General features: G+C 36.8%; 1 protein-coding gene across 3 annotated transcripts in view; it reads left to right on the top strand.

Annotated features, from left to right (window-relative positions):
* Window positions 1-18,336, top strand: part of LOC150093231 (AP-1 complex subunit sigma-2-like) — a 120,864-nt gene that overhangs the window by 39,516 nt on the left and 63,012 nt on the right. For all 3 annotated transcript variants that reach the window (XM_090413859.1, XM_090413861.1, XM_090413860.1), the window contains exon 3: window positions 2,246-2,354. In XM_090413859.1, coding sequence (XP_090269985.1) covers window positions 2,246-2,354 — 109 coding nt within the window. The remainder of the gene's footprint in view (window positions 1-2,245; window positions 2,355-18,336) is intronic.

The raw sequence follows: 18,336 nt of genomic DNA on the forward strand, positions 1-18,336 counted from the left end.
TGCATTGGACAGCAATTTCAGACAACTGTTTTATCATTGGACAAAAGGTTTATTAAATTCCTTAACATGGTACAATTCAAATTTTAGTTATTACTCATTCAATGCTATACTAAATATTTACTAACTGACATTAGCTTATCATAAATAATAAATAACCTATAATGGGTATTACGATCGTGCCGCCCTAACAAATTCTACACATAACTGCATATGACATGGACATATAAGATTAATTCACACTATTTAACTATCCAAACTTAAGTAGCTTAACTAAACCATTTACTGCACTAACACATAACTATGACATTTAAACTTTCTTATACAATATAATAGACATGCAGAATTCCCAGGACACTTAATTACTCATATAACATTAACACTAGCTAGCTTACTTTCAATATATTCTGTTAGATACTAAAGTCCTAGTATTGTTTTCTTGGTCACTTCAACAGTTCAGTATTAGAATAAAAATAACTAACACAGACGGATCTTAGTTAGCACTAGATATAATTTACAGTACCTTTCTTTCCTGAGTTTTCCATATGGGCCTCTATCTCTTTCTGATTGAAGTATCCTGGTATAACCTCTCTGATAATCTGCTTCTCCTATGTTCCCTTTTGAATTGAACTTAGCCTACGCGGTCTTTACCTTTCGTTGTTCAGGACACACTTTGAATCGTCTAAATAACAGCTGTGCAACTCGCGACGTGGATATCGATTTCTTTACAGCTTTCCCCTTTTCGTGGTTGTCACTGAAGTTAAAACACAAAGAATATGCTTTCTTTTCCTCGGCTATATGGCATTCTTCGCTTCTTACATAGGAAATACGGAACCGAAATTCTGCTCACTTTTGTTTCCGTGTTGTGACGACAGAGATATAACTCCAATCTCGCCACTCAGGAAAACACCGTGAAACCCATACGAAGGAGCTCGCGAAGAACTCTCCTGGAACAGAACCAAAAACCAAAAGCCAAAGAAAGGTCTCCAAGCCTAAAAAGTTTCAAAATCCCCCTGGGGGTGGGTTTCCAACCCTTTTATACTTGCTCTCCTAACGGCACCTTCTATAACTTCTTTTCTCCGCCCCCTACTTGATTTTCACCGACCAATTAGGATGGCGTTTTTCTGCCAAACGTCCTTTGATCGGCGAGCCCGTAACAATGTCTCAATCCGGGAATCGGTCCTGAGCAATAGTCTATTGTTGTTCTTTTGCTAGCCTCTAACTTAATCCCCTTTCTAAAATTTCTCTATGAACTTACTTAATATTTTAATCTCTAGCCTCTCACATACCATCTCTTATGACTAATCCTTTTCTGTCTTATTTAGTTAAATTTTCTCTTTTATATCATATTACAACATTAATATATTCTTTCTTTTTGTTAGTTAGTTCGACAAACACCTTTATATTTTATATATTTTATTGGATGCAAGAATATTTCTTTTTCTTTTAATTAATTCATCTATTATCTTTTATGCAGGGTTTTTAATTTATTTATTCTTCATGTTACACCATGATAGCTGAGAATTCTACATTCTTAAGATATCAGGTGTAACACTGTTAAGTATAATGTCTGTGCTTGTAAAAATAACAGTCATTGAGTGAAAGTGGTTGGGTGGAGTGGGGAAATGTAACAATCACTGGTCCTACACACCAAGTTATCTACTTATACCACTGGTGTGTACAATGCTCAAAATGTGAAAACACAATCAAAATTTAAGTGTCCTAGTACTATTTTCATTAGTACCAGATCACTGGGTTTTAATGTATCTTTTATATTATGAAAGATCATGACTTAATTCCCTTGTACTATTTTCTTGTACCAGGCTAGGAAAAAGGATTAATTAACTACGTAGATTTAGTTTACCAGTATGCAGGGCTAGAGCATGTAGCTTGGTTCCTTATACACTTGTATCCTTCCGATGATGACCTCGATACAGGGGTCAAAACGTCAAGTTTTATTTTATTAGTAATTAATAAAATAACCTGTTCAACACGTGTGTTTTTGTGTCCCTAAATTTATAAATATGAATGCTGATCACCGTGTAACCTTAAAAGAAAGAATTTCTTGTACTAGTTTTATGTGATAGACATTTCTTATGTTGTTTCACTTCATTTATTCTTTTATTATTTTCTTCTGTTGTGAGCATGCATTATACAAGTTTTTAGTTTTACTCATTTAATAAAATAATTTCTTACTAACTGTAGGAAATTATTTTATTAAATGCTTCACTTAAAATATTTTCTTTAGGTATGCAAGCTTATATTTTTGCTGTGCAATGGAGCAGTGTGACAATGAACTGCTAACTCTCGAGATAATTCACCGTTACGTGGAGCTTCTTGATAAATACTTTGGCAGTGTAAGCAATCTCTTATTTTTTGTTAATAATAGAGGAAAAAAATGTATATATATCCTAATGTGTAGTTACATTATTGAAATGAATAATTCAGGTAAGGTTACAACAGTTCTTAAAGCTTTGATGAAATGTACATTTTTTTAAATCCATGTGTGAACTCTTATTTGTACGTAGCAAGTTATGCATGCAGAAATAGTGTTGTGGTGACTATAGAAGAATATTATGTGAATGCTTTGGTTAGTAGAAATTATCACTGGAACTGTGTTTATGATGATCCTATCCTAATTTATGCTCACGCGTAGACCTACACTTTTTACCGTGTAGGCATTCGGAACCGAAATCCTACGGAATAGGTTGGTTACTCCTTATTCCTGGTGGTAACCTATGACTGTAGCCTGTGTGTTCACGGGGCCGGTTTGCCTGCTTGCAGGATGAAAAACCCCAGATAAACTGGGGGGGATAAACTATGCTGCCCCTTCCCAAGACTGACTGACTTGGCTATGGCTGAGGAAGATCCTTGAGCTCCTCACGTCGTCGACGGGAATCGACCCTAGGACACTCCTTCCTCGGCCATATGGTTGCGAAGCACATAGCCACTAGGCTAATTGCGTGGACTTATGATGATAAAGATTTAAATTACAATTCAGTCACGAAATAAGAAAGTTATAAAGGGAACTGAGAAAATCTTTGCCAAATTATTATTATTATTAAATAATATAATAATAATAATATATTATTAAATAAAATTTAATAATGGCTGAGTGGTCCTCCTCAATCATGGGAGGCCCACTAGTAGCACAACCAACAGAGATCTCAAATTTTGAACCATCAGTATAGATAGGAAGGAAGGAAATCAAAGTGTACTGTGCATTAATGAGACTTCCCTAGTTTACTCAAAGGTTGCAGGATGGAATGCAAACCTGCCATGGAGAAATGCTGTTATGTTTAGTGTGGGTAATATTGTCAACATTCATTGTAAAATAATATATATATTTTTAATTTTTTTATTTTTGGTTTATTTGTTATGTGCCCTTTGTATAATATATATATATATATATATACAGGGTGTTCGGGATAAATTTGACAGTTTCGTAAGGAAAAAGAAAATCTTCTTTGTATCTATTAAATTTAATGAATTGACAAAAAAACATTACAGGCAGAGTTAATTACAATACTATCAACAAGATTTACTCAAAATAACCACCATTAGCATCGATCACAGCTTCAATTCTGCTTCGGAACCTCGAACAAGCTGATGCTACAGTCTCCCTGGGAAGGGCCGCAAAAACTGTTTTAATTTTATCCATTAACTGGGCTTTTGTATTACTGGAAGTGCGATTGGTGTCTTTTTCAACTGCGCCCCATACAAAATAATCCATGGGGTTAAGGTCTGGGGAGTTTGGAGGCCAAACATTTGGACTGGTGAAGTCGTAGAAATTTTCAGACAACCATTTTTGACTTTTCCCAGAGGTGTGGCAAGGGGCCGAATCCTGCTGCCATACATACGGCCTACCATTGGCTACCCTTGTTATCCAGGGCTTGACTACAGTTAGCAACTCCACGAACAAAGCCCGAATTCCAATGCCAGGGTTCTTCAACACCTGTTCCTGCAGATTTGCGAGGAATTCTGCTGTACGAACGCAATCAGATCGTCTGCTAGGGATCTTTCTTCTTGCTACATCCTCGTAGTCACCATTGCAAGTCTCTAGTTCATGCCTGATTGTTTTTACTGTATTCAGGGAGCATTGGGCAGCAGTCGTAATATCCTTATTTTGATGGTGGGCACGAATCATCATGATACAAGTTATTCTCTTCCATGATTCAGGTGGGTTCCAGCTATCCATCCTTTCTGACATCTTGTATATGAATGAAGAAGGGTCCAAACTTTTAAATGAAGAGAAGTGTGTGTTAATACATGTAACTTACGGAAAAATATAATTAATTATAAATATGTCAAATTTATCCCGAACACCCTGTATATATATGTTAAGGATACCAAGCAATTTTAAACCTGGTTTTACTCCATTTCCCAAGTAAGCAAACAGACCAAAAGTCAAGTTTGTGCCTGCAATTGATGCAAGTCTAACTGATCCCACAGGTAGTGCAAGACCAGGGCAACTCGTGGCAAGGTGGAACAAGCTCCGATCACTAATCTTAATATTTACCCTTAATGCCAAAACACATCTCCAAGAAGGGGATGTATGATGTTTTGTATTAAAGGCAAGGGGCCACTACCCAGACCGGTTTCGACCTTTATTGAGGTCTCATCAGTGGGAGCTAGGCTAGAAATACTAAGATTTAGTAATACAGAGCTTGTAAGTATTTCACCAAAACAAGTTACCATAAGGTGTTTTAACCTTATTAAATAAAAATCTCTGGAGGAGATATAAATGTAGAAAGTATTTTTACCTTGGGTATAAATATGTTAAGGATACCAAGCAATTTTAAACCTGGTTTTACTCCATTTCCCAAGTAAGCAAACAGACCAAAAGTCAAGTCAGTGCATCAATTGCAGGCGCAAACTTGACTTTTGGTCTGTTTGCTTACTTGGGAAATGGAGTAAAACCAGGTTTAAAATTGCTTGGTATCCTTAACATATTTATACCCAAGGTAAAAATACTTTCTACATTTATATCTCCTCCAGAGATTTTTATTTAATAAGGTTAAAACACCTTATGGTAACTTGTTTTGGTGAAATACTTACAAGCTCTGTATTACTAAATCTTAGTATTTCTAGCCTAGCTCCCACTGATGAGACCTCAATAAAGGTCGAAACCGGTCTGGGTAGTGGCCCCTTGCCTTTAATACAAAACATCATACATCCCCTTCTTGGAGATGTGTTTTGGCATTAAGGGTAAATATTAAGATTAGTGATCGGAGCTTGTTCCACCTTGCCACGAGTTGCCCTGATCTTGCACTACCTGTGGGATCAGTTAGACTTGCATCAATTGCAGGCGCAAACTTGACTTTTGGTCTGTTTGCTTACTTGGGAAATGGAGTAAAACTAGGTTTAAAATTGCTTGGTATCCTTAACATATTTATACCCAAGGTAAAAATACTTTCTACATATATATATATATATATATATATATATATCTTGTCTTTACCCTTCCTATGTATACTTTACTTATACTCTGTTAAATCTTTCTGTTAAGTACTCTTTACCTTGTTCTAATTTAAGCCAATTAATTTTGTCCCCACTTGTAATCCTTTGTACTTCCTACAAGTGTTAGCGCTGTTTAGTGAAAGGTGTCTGAAATAGGCAATTTCACGGTTACAGTCAACTATCTCCCACACTATGTAATTCAGGGAAAATTTATATTGTTTTACGACTATGCCACCCTGAATTAATTTTTTAGCATGGCAAATTTAGTTATAACACTTATAGAAAATATCAGTTTCTAAAACAATTCCTTAAACAGTAGCAATTTATTTAATTTTAGCATAACAGGTTCAGTTGTTTTTATGAGACAGTGCATTGGTCAAAGGTCAGGTGATAATTTTAAGTATACAAAAAATGTTTATAATAAATTTAGTTTAATCCTTTATCACTGTACCACTGTTGTACCACTTTACCCCACTCCTGAAGATACTTTCAGGCGCAAACTTTGTTTGCATACACTTGGATAAAGGATTAAACTAAATTTATTATAGTCTGACCAAGTGAAAAATAAACTTTCAACATCTTTCTCTAAATCCAGAGTAATTTAATAAAAAAGGTGGCACACCGTTTGGCAGCTGCTATAGGAGGAGATGACCTTGCTAATGCTTCTGCCTGGTATCTCCACTTGGGCCTGGCTCCCACTGAAGAGACCTCAATAAAGGTTGAAACTAGTCTGGGTAGTGGCCCTTCCCTTAATACATAACATTATACATATCCGCAAGGAGATGTGTTTTGCATTATGGGAGATACTGAGATAGGAGTGTTGGTAGCTTGCTCCACCTTTGTAAGGAGTTGCCCGTTGTTGTACCACTTTACCCCAGTCCTGAAGATACTTTCAGGTGCAAACTTTGTTTGCACACACTTGGATAAAGGATTAAACTAAATTTATTATAGTCTGACCAAGTGAAAAATAAATATTCAAAAAATGTTTATTTTACCTTAGGCAACTTCACAATATCATACACAATTACACAATTTCTCTCTGATACCTATCTTGAGCTCAAATCTTAACCTTATGAATTAGACCTGCTATTCACAATACATGATTAACTTGCTCTGCAAAATCTAGGCAATTACTGCCTGTTACAATCTATATCTTTGGCTAACATTTGTCTCAATATATATGCTAGCTAATTCTCAGCCTCAATTATTTCTTATAGCGACTTATACAACTGTTTTAACAAAGCTATGTTCAGCAGACATACAATTCATAATCACTACTTCAGTGTTAATACAGTAGAAATTTACTCAAATTCATAGAAACATATACAGTCCTACCAGCTTTGAAGATTTGTGGTGGTCCTGTTGACTGCTGCCTTATACAGGGTGTTTCAAAATTCCACGTACAAACTTTGAGGGGAGGTAGAGAATATCAAAATCAACCATATTCACATAGGAAAGCATGACCGGAAATGCCACCTAAAAGTGATAAGTGGCACTGTTTGCCAGCGCTTCAGGTGAGCAATTAGGGCTTCCTCATTCAAGCTTTCGACATCATACGAAAAACATCCGTCATTTTACGAATGCTTAGACATGCACCTCGTTTACAGGTTAGCTGATGGTAATGGACGAGCCACTGTACGAATCTATCACGAAAGGTACCCAAACAGATATGTACAGCATCACCAAATGTTTGCTCATTTGCATTAGAATTTGTGTGACTGTGGATCATTCAGGGATCGCAGGCATGATAGTGGACGGTCATGATTGATGCGAAATCCTGCCATGGAAGAGGAGATGTTGCATGCGATGGACAATAATCCAGAGACAAGCATACATAACACGTAACTTTGCCTCTGCTATAGGAGTATCGATCCAGTGTATTGCACGTTTTGCACTCTGAGTCCTTACATCCATTTCATCTGCAACGGGTCCAATTACTGATGGTCGAAGATTATCCTCGACGTGTGGAATTCGCGCAGTGATTTCTGCAGAAAAGTGCCGTAGACCTGGATCTTCCAACTTGTGTTCTGTTCATGGATTAAGCTTCATTTACCCATGAAGGGGGTCTTCAATCACCACAATGCTCGTGTGGGCCCACGAGAACCCACACGCTGTTGATCACATATTGCACAACAATGCTTCCCCATTAATGTATGGGCAGGTATCGTCGCTGACTGTTTAGGATTTACTGAACAATGTTCCAATGACTGTGCATCAGCAGATGTGATTCCAACACAGTGGGGATCCAGCCCATTTTGGCATTTCCATGCATCAGCATTTGGACAGGTCCTTTGGGCTCAATGCATTGGGCGTGGTGAACTTGCTGCATGGCCCCATGCTCACGTGATTTATCAAGCATTGATTTCTTTCTGTGGGGGACCCTTAAAGCCATGGTGTACGAAATGCCTATTGCCTCTGACATGGAACCTCATGGCGAGAATCAGCATCACTGCTGCTAATATCTGGGAAATTCCATGTATTTTCGAAAATGTACAGCAATCAATGCATCGTCGGTGTCAGGCATGCATCACTGCTAATGGTCGTAACTTTGAGCACCTGATGTGAAACCATATTATGTATCCAACTACTTTTGAACTCTTCAGTTATGCCTAATAAAGTTTTTCACTGCCTTGTGTTATTTCTGTATCTTTGTGTCCCTGTTAGTACTTTCTGGTGGCATTTACGGTCATGCTTTCCTATGTGAATATAGTTGATTTTGATGTTCTCTACTTCCCCTCAAACTTTGTACTGGGATTGCATGCCTGCGATCCACCCTGTATACTATCTTTCGCTGAATGGGTTTTCTTCTCGGTCGTCCTGGTGTATTCCTCTTCTGTGAATTGTGACATAGCTCACCGTTGGATCTGGATCTACTTCAGACACCATGTGTCTGGTCACATGTGGCACGTTCCGTTACTGAAAATACATCTCCGTAGAATGATCTGCTCTCCTGGCTTTTCACCATGCCTAGGGGTAATGATCCAACTAAATACGGAAGTCCAAGTGGGCCAACGAACTGCAGCAAGACGAATCCCCCCCCCAATCCTAGAGGTTTTTAAGACCTCTTTTATATGATTCCGAAGCTCCTTGTTTTAAGGTCTGAGACCCCCCCCCCCAAATCTTCTGTAAATAACTGATGTCACTGTTGTCTTGACCTTCAGTTTTGGCCGTAAAATCTCCACATCTGAATGACCCTCAGTACCTTTGTTCACCATCAAATCACCAACATAATGTTGTCTAATCCTCTTAACTTGGGTCAGATATACTTTTACATTCTGTTACACTTACAACTTCATTATTTAGTCAGTTACCTTTAAAAGTTTACAATCAGTATTTCACCGTTAATATACAATAACGTACAAGTTTGTTCCTTTCACATGATTTATGACCTCTGTAAAATTGATGTCAGAAATTTTTAATAAAATTTCACCGCATCGAATTTTACATCATGTCAACAGCTTTCATAATCTCTTTACCATGCCAAAGGAATAAATGGTAGTCTGATGTGTGTGATATTGTGCAATTGGTGAATGAGTTTGAAGAATGGCATGATAGACTTGATGTTGTGTTGCCAAGATGAGCCTCCCATGATGAATCTCATGACTCCATAGAGGTTGTGATTATTAATAAAAATATTACCTGATTCACAAGAAAAATTAAGTAGGTGGTCACCGAGACTTTGTTGTATTTTAGAAAATTGTTTTCTAACATATACATACTATTTCATAGCATAGTTGATTCACGTGTGAAACACATGGTTTACATATTTTAGATATAAATTTCACCTAATTTTTGCACAATAGTGTTCCAGTTAAAACCAAAACGGACAAATTTTAAAATAAAGATCCTAACTAAAAATTTCATTAAATTCCATCCATCCAGAGCAAATGTATTAATATTTGTTTGAACCTTTGCTGCCAAATATTTTAAATAAAAATGACCTGGTTTTGAAAACCAAATTGAGCTGTATAAACATTTTCTTGTGTGTTTCCTGAATAGAGAAGATTATTAAACTTCACTGAGTCGTAATGGAATTATTACAGTAGATAATTTCGACATTTGTCCCTTTATAGCCCTGAAAATGGTCTGATTGGAATGGCTCAGTATAATTTTACAAGAATACCAAATCAGAGTATAATTCACTCCGTAATAATTTGTTTATGGACAGGTGGACAAAATGAATCTTATAGGTGCTTTACAGTGCTTTTGTTTTGGGACAATATCCAATAGTATGGCATACTGGCACCTTTATATTAACAGTAACATTTTGACATATTGGTACCAAGAATAAATGAATTTCGTACACATTCATCTAATATTCTAATACAATACCAAGCAAACAGTATCGGCACCTATTGTTTTACAAAATTAGCTCTTGTGCTTACATGTTTTATATAATGTAATAATTATTATATTAATAATAATAACATTCTGTTGGGAAGGGGTAAAAAGATAAAACTGGAAAACATATCATGATTATAATCACTTGTAAATTTGATGACATATTTTTGTAAACTTTGTAAGGTACCAAAAAACAAGAGTGCTGTTTTTCACATTAATTAGATGCCATTTAAAAGTAACTGCAATTTCAACTTAAAAAAAGCCTGACAAAAGTACCAAAAATATGAGACACATGACTTGAATCTTATTCTTTTTCTTGTTATTTATTTTTTATTCTTTATAAGTTTAGTGTTGTAGGGTTAAATAGGGCAAAACATATGGTCCTATTAATCCATTCAAAGATATATGCCTATACTTTTGAGTACACCAGTTACTGCAGCTGATGTTACTGCTTGTGTGTGTTTGATTTGTCCACATTGATGTAATGATTGTCAAGAGGTAAAAGTTCTTGAACCTGCTGAAAATGATTTTCATGGATATATGGTTGATTTTCATGGATATACAGGATACTGGGTGATAGCCTCTCTAACTAATTCTTCATGTGCTAGTTGCATGGATTTCATGCCAATAGCATATAGAGAACGAAGAAGTGAGATTTTTCAGTGAATTACATTTCAATTAATCCTGGATTTCCAATGAATTACCTTTTGATTAATTGTGTTTTTGATAAATTAGTGTTTAATGAATTTTTTTGTTTTCCCCTTTACATTGCTGTTGGATAAAATGCCATTCAGTGAACTATCTTTTGATAAATTGCTTTAGTGAATTTCATTATCTTCACACAATATTTCTTTTATCTCTCCTTAAGCTCCCGTGTCTACAGGACACTCATAGCTGGGCTTTGACATCCCATTCTGCTCATTCACTACTCCATCTACTCATTGGACATCAACAGATGCCATATGGTCACTCCTTTCCTTGGTGATGTTCCACACTAGTGCTCACTAGGTGGTCCTGTTGCATGCTTTTCTGGAGGCTTCAACTCTCTGAAGATCAGTTACTCCGTACACACAATCTATCCATCGCATTGAAAGTCTACCTCTTCCTTCAAAGTCCATTTGACTGTCTTTCAGTATGCGATATCCTCAACAGCCTTCTGTAGCACCACGCATAAGCAGTATTCCACACTAGTGCTCACTAGGTGGTCCTATTGCATGCTTTTCTGGAGGCTTGAGGATGATCAAGATCAGTTATCTTGATCATCCTCAAGCCTTCAGGTTAGATCAGTTACTCCTGGAGTAACTGATCTAACCTGAAGATCAGTTACTCCATACACACAATCCAATCATCGCATTGAAAGTCTACCTCTTCCTTCAAAGTCCATTTGACTGTCCTTCAGTATGTGATATTCTCAGCAGCCTTCTGTAGCACCACACAAAAGCAACTATCCTTTTCTTATCAGATTTCTCTAGATTCCAGGTCTCACATTCATGAGTCGCTATTGGAAAAACAGCTGTATCTAGAATCTTCAACTTTGTTCTTGTGGAAATAAATCTGTCCCTGCAGATCAGTGATAATGTCTTCTGAGCAACAGTTCTTCACATTAAGTCACTCCAGACACACCATCCATCCATCTCATTGAAGGTCTTCCTCTTTTCCATCTTTTCAATGTGTCTGAAGTATTTCAACTTTCTTCTGTCAATATTTTTAAGGAGCCTTAATGTTCTGCTGATCATTTCTAGCATCTATCCATTTGACTGTCTTTCAGTATGCGATATCCTCAGCAGCCATCTGTAATACCATAACAGAGCCCAGGTATTTAGACTTGCAGACTTTCTCAATTCTTCTCCGTTAAGGTGCACATTTCTCACAAGCTTTCCTGTCTATGTTTCCTTTGAGAACTACAGTTCTCAAAGGAAACATAGACAGGAAATTCTTCCTTGTCATTATAAAGGAGTACTGTAACATCATATTACAAAGGAGTACTGGAGTACTGATCAATCTTCTGCCTGTCCTAATTCCTGTGTTAGGCTCATCCAATACTTCATGCATGATGTCTTCAGTATTGATACTAAAACAGGTGAGGAGAAAGTAGGCATCCTTGCCTAACTCCCTTGCTGACCTGAAGCCAATTAGTTAATTCAGCACCTGTTCTTACCATAGCTTCTTTCTCACTGCACAAGTTAACTATCAACCCGATATGTATTGAGGAAATATTAATTTCATTACTTCCCACAATTTCATATGCCAAGCACAGTCAAAAGTTTTGGAGTAGTCTATGAAGCATAGTCTGAATCTTTATACTTTTCAATGATCTGTCTAAGGCAAAAGATCTGATCTCTGGTATCCTTTCCTTTCTTTTCCTAAAATCTGCTTGCTCCTCAGACCTCTCTGCTTCAACTTTGACCTCAGTCCTATTTAGAATGATTTTAATAAAATCTTTGCATGAGAGAACAAACTATTAGTTCCATAGTTCATGCAATCCTTCAGATCTCCCTTGTTGTGCAGTGGTATGAAACTGACTTTTTCCTGTCTCTGGGCCATAATTCTCTAACAACTGATGCAGCATGAGATGCACTATAAAGCACACACATATTAGAATTTTGGAGTGAAGTCACTGCAAGAAAAAAGTGGTAGGGTTGTAGAGGGCCTTTCCACATACCTGGGGTGGGATGGGGTTTCGAACCATTTCATCCCACATTGGTTAAGTGGATTTTGACTTCAGCCTACAAGGTTAGGCAAATACTTGGGGAAGAAGGCAAACTCCCACTGCATAAGATTAAAAGAAATAGCAAAATGGTTGGTAAATAGTAAAATGGCCAGCCTGGTTGGCCAAGTGGTTAGCATACCCACTCTCCAACCAATTGGGCAGGGCTCGAATCCCACTTCAGGAATGGATGTTTGTGATTGTTTTTAGGTGGGAGATGAATTCATTGCCTAGTGTGAGACCACCTCTCACTTATTAGAACTTTTTCAAGCCTGAAGTGGCTTGAAAAAGTTCCATGTTTGGTCTCTAGAAATTTTCAAACTATATAAAAAACAAATTTAAAAAAAATACAAAAAATACATAAAATTGATAAAAAAAAAATGAGGGAGAAAAATTCTTAGCCCACCCATGGTACAAATGTACCATAGGTGGTCATATACTGAAAAACTTGTTCTACATTTTTATCATAGCTTCCTCTTTCCCATCAATTAGTAATCCACAAACTTGTCACCATCTTGGCTACTTTCTTCTAGTTTCTCTTCACCAGTTCTTCATCCCTAAGAATCCTATTCAAATTAAATTCATCCACAATAGTTCTGATGTAGTCATAATATCAAAGCCTTATAATCACGTTCTTATCTTTGCTTGTCAATGTACTTTTTATCCTATTGATAGTATACTGTAAAAGTGGGCTATTTTGTTTGCTTTCGCAGTATGTCCACATGAATTTTGACTTCCTGTCCATCATCACTCCTAAATCTCTAGCTCCTTCATTCTCCCATGACTTATTAAACAAAAGTCATGGGAGAACTTTGGGAAGAACATAGAAAATAAATATCAAGAAGGTGGTAAGATATTCTGGAGGTTGTTGAAGAAGCTTAGAAATGGAGGAAAGAGTGCTATAAAAGGAGTTAGAGATGATAAAGGTGACATGAAAACAGGAGAAAAAGGTATCCTTGAAGTATGGAGTAATTACTTCTAAAAATTGCTAAATGAAACAAGCAGTGATAGCAGAGTGCTAAAAAACACTCAACAGGCATACAGTTAGGAATACATATCCATACTTGAAGTAGAAAAAGCCATCAAAGGCTTGAAATATGGAAAGGCAGCAGGAGTAGATGATATTCGACCAGAAGTGCGGTATAAAAGTTACAGTGGCTGCACTGCATAGTTCAGAAAGCCTGGACAGAGGGACGAATTCCCGATGATTGGAGTAGAGTTCTAATAGTGCCCATATATATAAAGGGAAATAAAACTGAATCTGAGAATTACAGAGGTATTTCCCTGCTGAGTGTTCCTAGCAAGATCTATGCAAGTATACTTGAGAAACGGTTGAGAAGAATTGTGGAAGAAAAGCTGGGTGAAGAACAAGCTGGATTCAGGCCAAATAGAGGCTGTCAGGATCAGATCTTCACTTTACGACAAATAGTCGAGAAAGCATGGGAATATAACAAAGATCTGTATTTAAGTTTTGTTGATCTGGAAAAGGCATATGACAAGAGAGAAGCTATTCAATACACTACAGTTATATGGTGTCAATGGGGCATTATATCAAGCAATACTTAGTCTGTATTTGAGTTGTAAGTCAGCAGTTAGAATTGAAGGAAGTACAGGGAGATGGTTTAATGTTAAATCTGGTGTGAGACAAGGATGTACATTATCCCCTCTGTTATTCATTATCTATATGGATCACATTATGAAAGAAAGTGGTATTAAACATGATATCAGAATTGGAGATGTTAATGTCAGCTCTTTGCTTTATGCAGACGATGTTATACTTCTAAATAAATCCACTACAAGTTTTCAAGATTCCTTGACTAAATTGAATAACTGTTGTAATAGATATGGTATGAAGGTCAGCATGACAAAGACAATAAAAATAGGTAGAATTGTTGAAAATGTCAACTGTGTTCTGAACGGGGAACCTGTGGAACTAGTAAGACATTTCAGCTACTTAGGCATGATTTTTAGTGAAGATGGTAAATTAAATATGGAAATAGACAACAGAATCAACAAAGCTGGTATGGTAGGAAGTCAATTGAATAAATTCATATGGAGTAAGACAGAAATTAGTCGGAACACTAAATTAGCTATACAAGATGGTGTTCAAACCAGTTTTAACTTATAGATCTGAGAGCTGGGTCAGAAGTAAAACACTTGACCAATGACTAGAGACCGCAGATATGAGAGTCCTGAGAAAGATTAGAGGTGTGAACAGATGAAGCAATATCATATTAAAAATGAGGATATTAGGAAAGAACTTGACATTGTCGGCATCCAGGAATGCATTAGCATAGCTAATCTCAGGTGGTATGGTCACTTAAACAGAATGGGCGAGAAAAGATTAGCAAAGCAAGTGTTCTCGGCCAGGTTGGCAGGAAAACGACCCAGAGGAAGACTAAGATATAGGTGGATTGATACGGTACAATGTGCCTTAGATGATAGAAATATAAGATCTGATAATGATAATATTGGAGTCTTGACAAGTAATAGACTGATTTGGAGGAAAATTATAGATAGGAAGTTAGTAATGGTGTAAATTTTTCATGTAGTACTATCACATCCTGTACACCCCTTGAGGGTACATATCAGGAATTTGTTGATGATGATGATGATGAAAAATTGTTTAAAAGAAAAGTTATTACCCATGATGATTTCCTTAAGCTTTTTTATAAGGGGGTGCTTAAGGGTCAAAGCTGTATAACTAAGAGGAGACCTCCACAGAGCCTTTAAAGAAATGTGGAGAAGTGACCAGTGCTTCTGACCAAATGTCCAATCTTCGCCTTGTCGTGGTGTACCCTGTTAGGTATCTACCTGGATACTGGACGAACAAGGATGGGCTGGCAATTTGAGATTTAGCCGACCAAATTTTATTCTTATTGGTTTAAACCAAAATATAAAATGATGGTACAACATGACAGAATTTCGTGTCAGCTTGGGCATCGCCTGGTTAAACAAGGCGGCCCCCCTGTTGTTGTTGAACAGTGAAAAGTCCGCTACTGGAACAAATCCTGAAACACACCTCAACTCAACATCACCAGAGTTCAAGATCAGTACTTTCAACATAAGAAGCCTGAATGGCAAAGAAATAGAGCTGACTGAAGAATTAGGTAATTAACAGATTGACATAATAGGGGTGACTGAAACAAAAAAGACAAAATCTAGTGAGATTTTTTGAGAAAAATTTCTGGGAAAAGAAGGTGTAGTTATAGTATTGAACACAAAATACAGGGCTAATCTTCTTGAATGGCAAGCAATATCAAGTAGAGTGATGTGGACAAATATCAGAATGCAGAACTGGATAGTGAGATTTATTTGTGCCTATGGTTCCACAGAAGGTTCTACTAAGGTAGAAGTGGAGTAATTTTTTGAGGCTTTAGAGAAAGCAGTTGACACAATGAAAAAGGAAAAGTTGGTCCTGGTTGGTTATCTAAATAGCAGACTAGGAAATGATTGTCAGACACAAAAATATTTTGGGAAAATTTGGGGAGATTCAGATTTGGGAAAATCAGATGCAGATTCAAAGAATAAATATTCTTTGAATCTGCATCTGCACTCAGGAATCAACAAACATATTTAAACAAATTGAAATTTAGGAATTTAAACAAATACGGTTGCATTAAACTTCCTAAAATTTGGGAAACATTAATTATTAGAGATCCCTCTACATCCTAGGCCACCTACAAATACCCATAGAGGGTGTACCACCTAGATGGAACTTTAGTTTCACTATTGTATTATATTTGTGTGTGTGTTGTTGCAAAAGGTTTTTTTTTGTAATACCTGAAGATGTGTCTGTGATGGAGTCAAAATATTGGAAGTATTAAAATTAGTTTTAATCCTTTCTCAGTGCTGATAATATTCCATTAAACCTCCAACATGAATTCTTCACAGCACTTAAGCCTCAACACATGAATTAGTGTAGAGCTCTCATAGTATTCATATATAAAAAGGGAAATAAAACTGAATGTGAGAATTACAGAGGTATTTTCCTACTGAGTGTAGTGTTCCTGGTAAGATTTATGCAAGTATGCTTGAGAAACTGTTGAGAAGGATTGTGGAAGGGAATCTCGGTGAAGAACAAGCTGGATTCAGTCCAAATAGAGGCTGTCAGGATCATATTTTCACTTTACAACAAATAAAGACTAAGTATTACTTTATATAATGTTCCATTGACACCATACAACTGTAGCATTTTGAATAGCTTTTCTCTTGGTCATATGCCTTGTCAAAACTTAAATACAGATCTGTATTTAAGTTTTGTAAATCTGGAAAAGGCATATGACAAGGTGGTAAGAGAAAAGCTATTCAAAACGCTAACGAGTACTTTGTCTTTATTTGAGTTGTAAGTCAGCAGTCAGAATTGAAGGAAGTACATGAAGATGGTTTTATGTTAAATCTGGTGTCAGACAAGGATGTACATTATCCCCCAGACACTACAGCACCCCCAAGGAAGAAATGGAAAAATTTAATTTTGTTTTTCTTTATAAATAATAACAATTCTTCCAACATTATATAAATGCAATACAACATGTTAAAGATTACAGTTTATGTTTTGACATTGATTGAATAGTTAATAATTGGAATTGTTCGATTATTGCTTTAGAATACGAAACAAATGCACTGCAATCTAACGCAGTGTCGGAATTATCACGTTCGGTTAGTTACGGCTAGACTCAATGATATTCGTTTGCACTTGTCACAACACGTAACGTGAAACCAACACTCACTGCTTGTTGAGCAGTATCGCTACAGATAAATTGTATGCTTGCGCGCGTTATTTCTGTGAGATACAAAACTTTTATTATTGGTGTGTGTTCATAGTGAGGATGAAATATTTTTGGTAAATCTTATTTTATTCTATTAAAATAACATATAATTATTTATTTATCATAGATACAAGGCTGAATTATGACGAGTGTCACTGTTGAAAATATGAAAAGAATTATAATTTTTCATGTAATGATAACATGAAAAATGATCGTTTCATGAAACAAATGCACTGCAATCTAATGCAGTGTCAGAATTATCACGTTCGGTCAGTTGCAGCTAGAGTTGCCGATATTCATTTGCTCTTGTTGTTGCACGTTATTATTATTATTATGGGCGATTCCAGGGAGTCCTTAGACTCATCGAGGGAGGCCCTAAACATCATGTCCTCACAACTATACGACATTCTCACAGTATCTATCATACCTTGCCTTGAACTCGCTCACCATCCTAGCAACCACAACAGACTCTGACAGCTTATTCCACTCATTTACCACTCTAAAAGTAAAGAACCCAGCTCTAACACCCCTGCTAACCACAATCTTGACCAGCTTATATAGGTGTCCCCTAGTTCTCCCACCACCAGTCCTGATCTCACAAATATCCTCTGAGTTAATCCTATAGAAACCCTTTAACAATTTGAATGTCTCAATCATATCTCCCCTTTTCCGCCTATCAATAATTTCTACAACCCACAAATCTTCAACCTGTTCTCATATGGTTCATTTCATAAACCTGCTATCATCTTAGTCACTTGCCTCTGGATCCTCTCCACCTTCTCCCCATCAAGAAGGAACCTAGGTGACCAAATCTGGGCACAGTAGTCGAGAGGAGGTCTTATTAAGGCTCAGTACAGAGGTACAATAACTTGCTTGTCTCTGCTCGTCAAGGTATTTTTCAACAACCAAGTGAGTTGATGAGCTTATTCAGCTACTTTTGCAATGTGCCCCCTAAACTTCATCTCCCTATCCACCAACACTCCCAAGTCCCTGGCCTCATCAATCTCTTGGAGTACAGTTCCACCAATGTGGTATACTGCTGCTAATCTTTACACCCCAAAA

The sequence above is a fragment of the Typopeltis vanoorti genome, chromosome 24, assembly GCF_054136105.1.
Source record: "Typopeltis vanoorti isolate ZY-2024b chromosome 24, IOZ_Tvanoo_1.0, whole genome shotgun sequence".
In the NCBI taxonomy this organism is placed as follows: domain Eukaryota; kingdom Metazoa; phylum Arthropoda; class Arachnida; order Uropygi; family Thelyphonidae; genus Typopeltis; species Typopeltis vanoorti.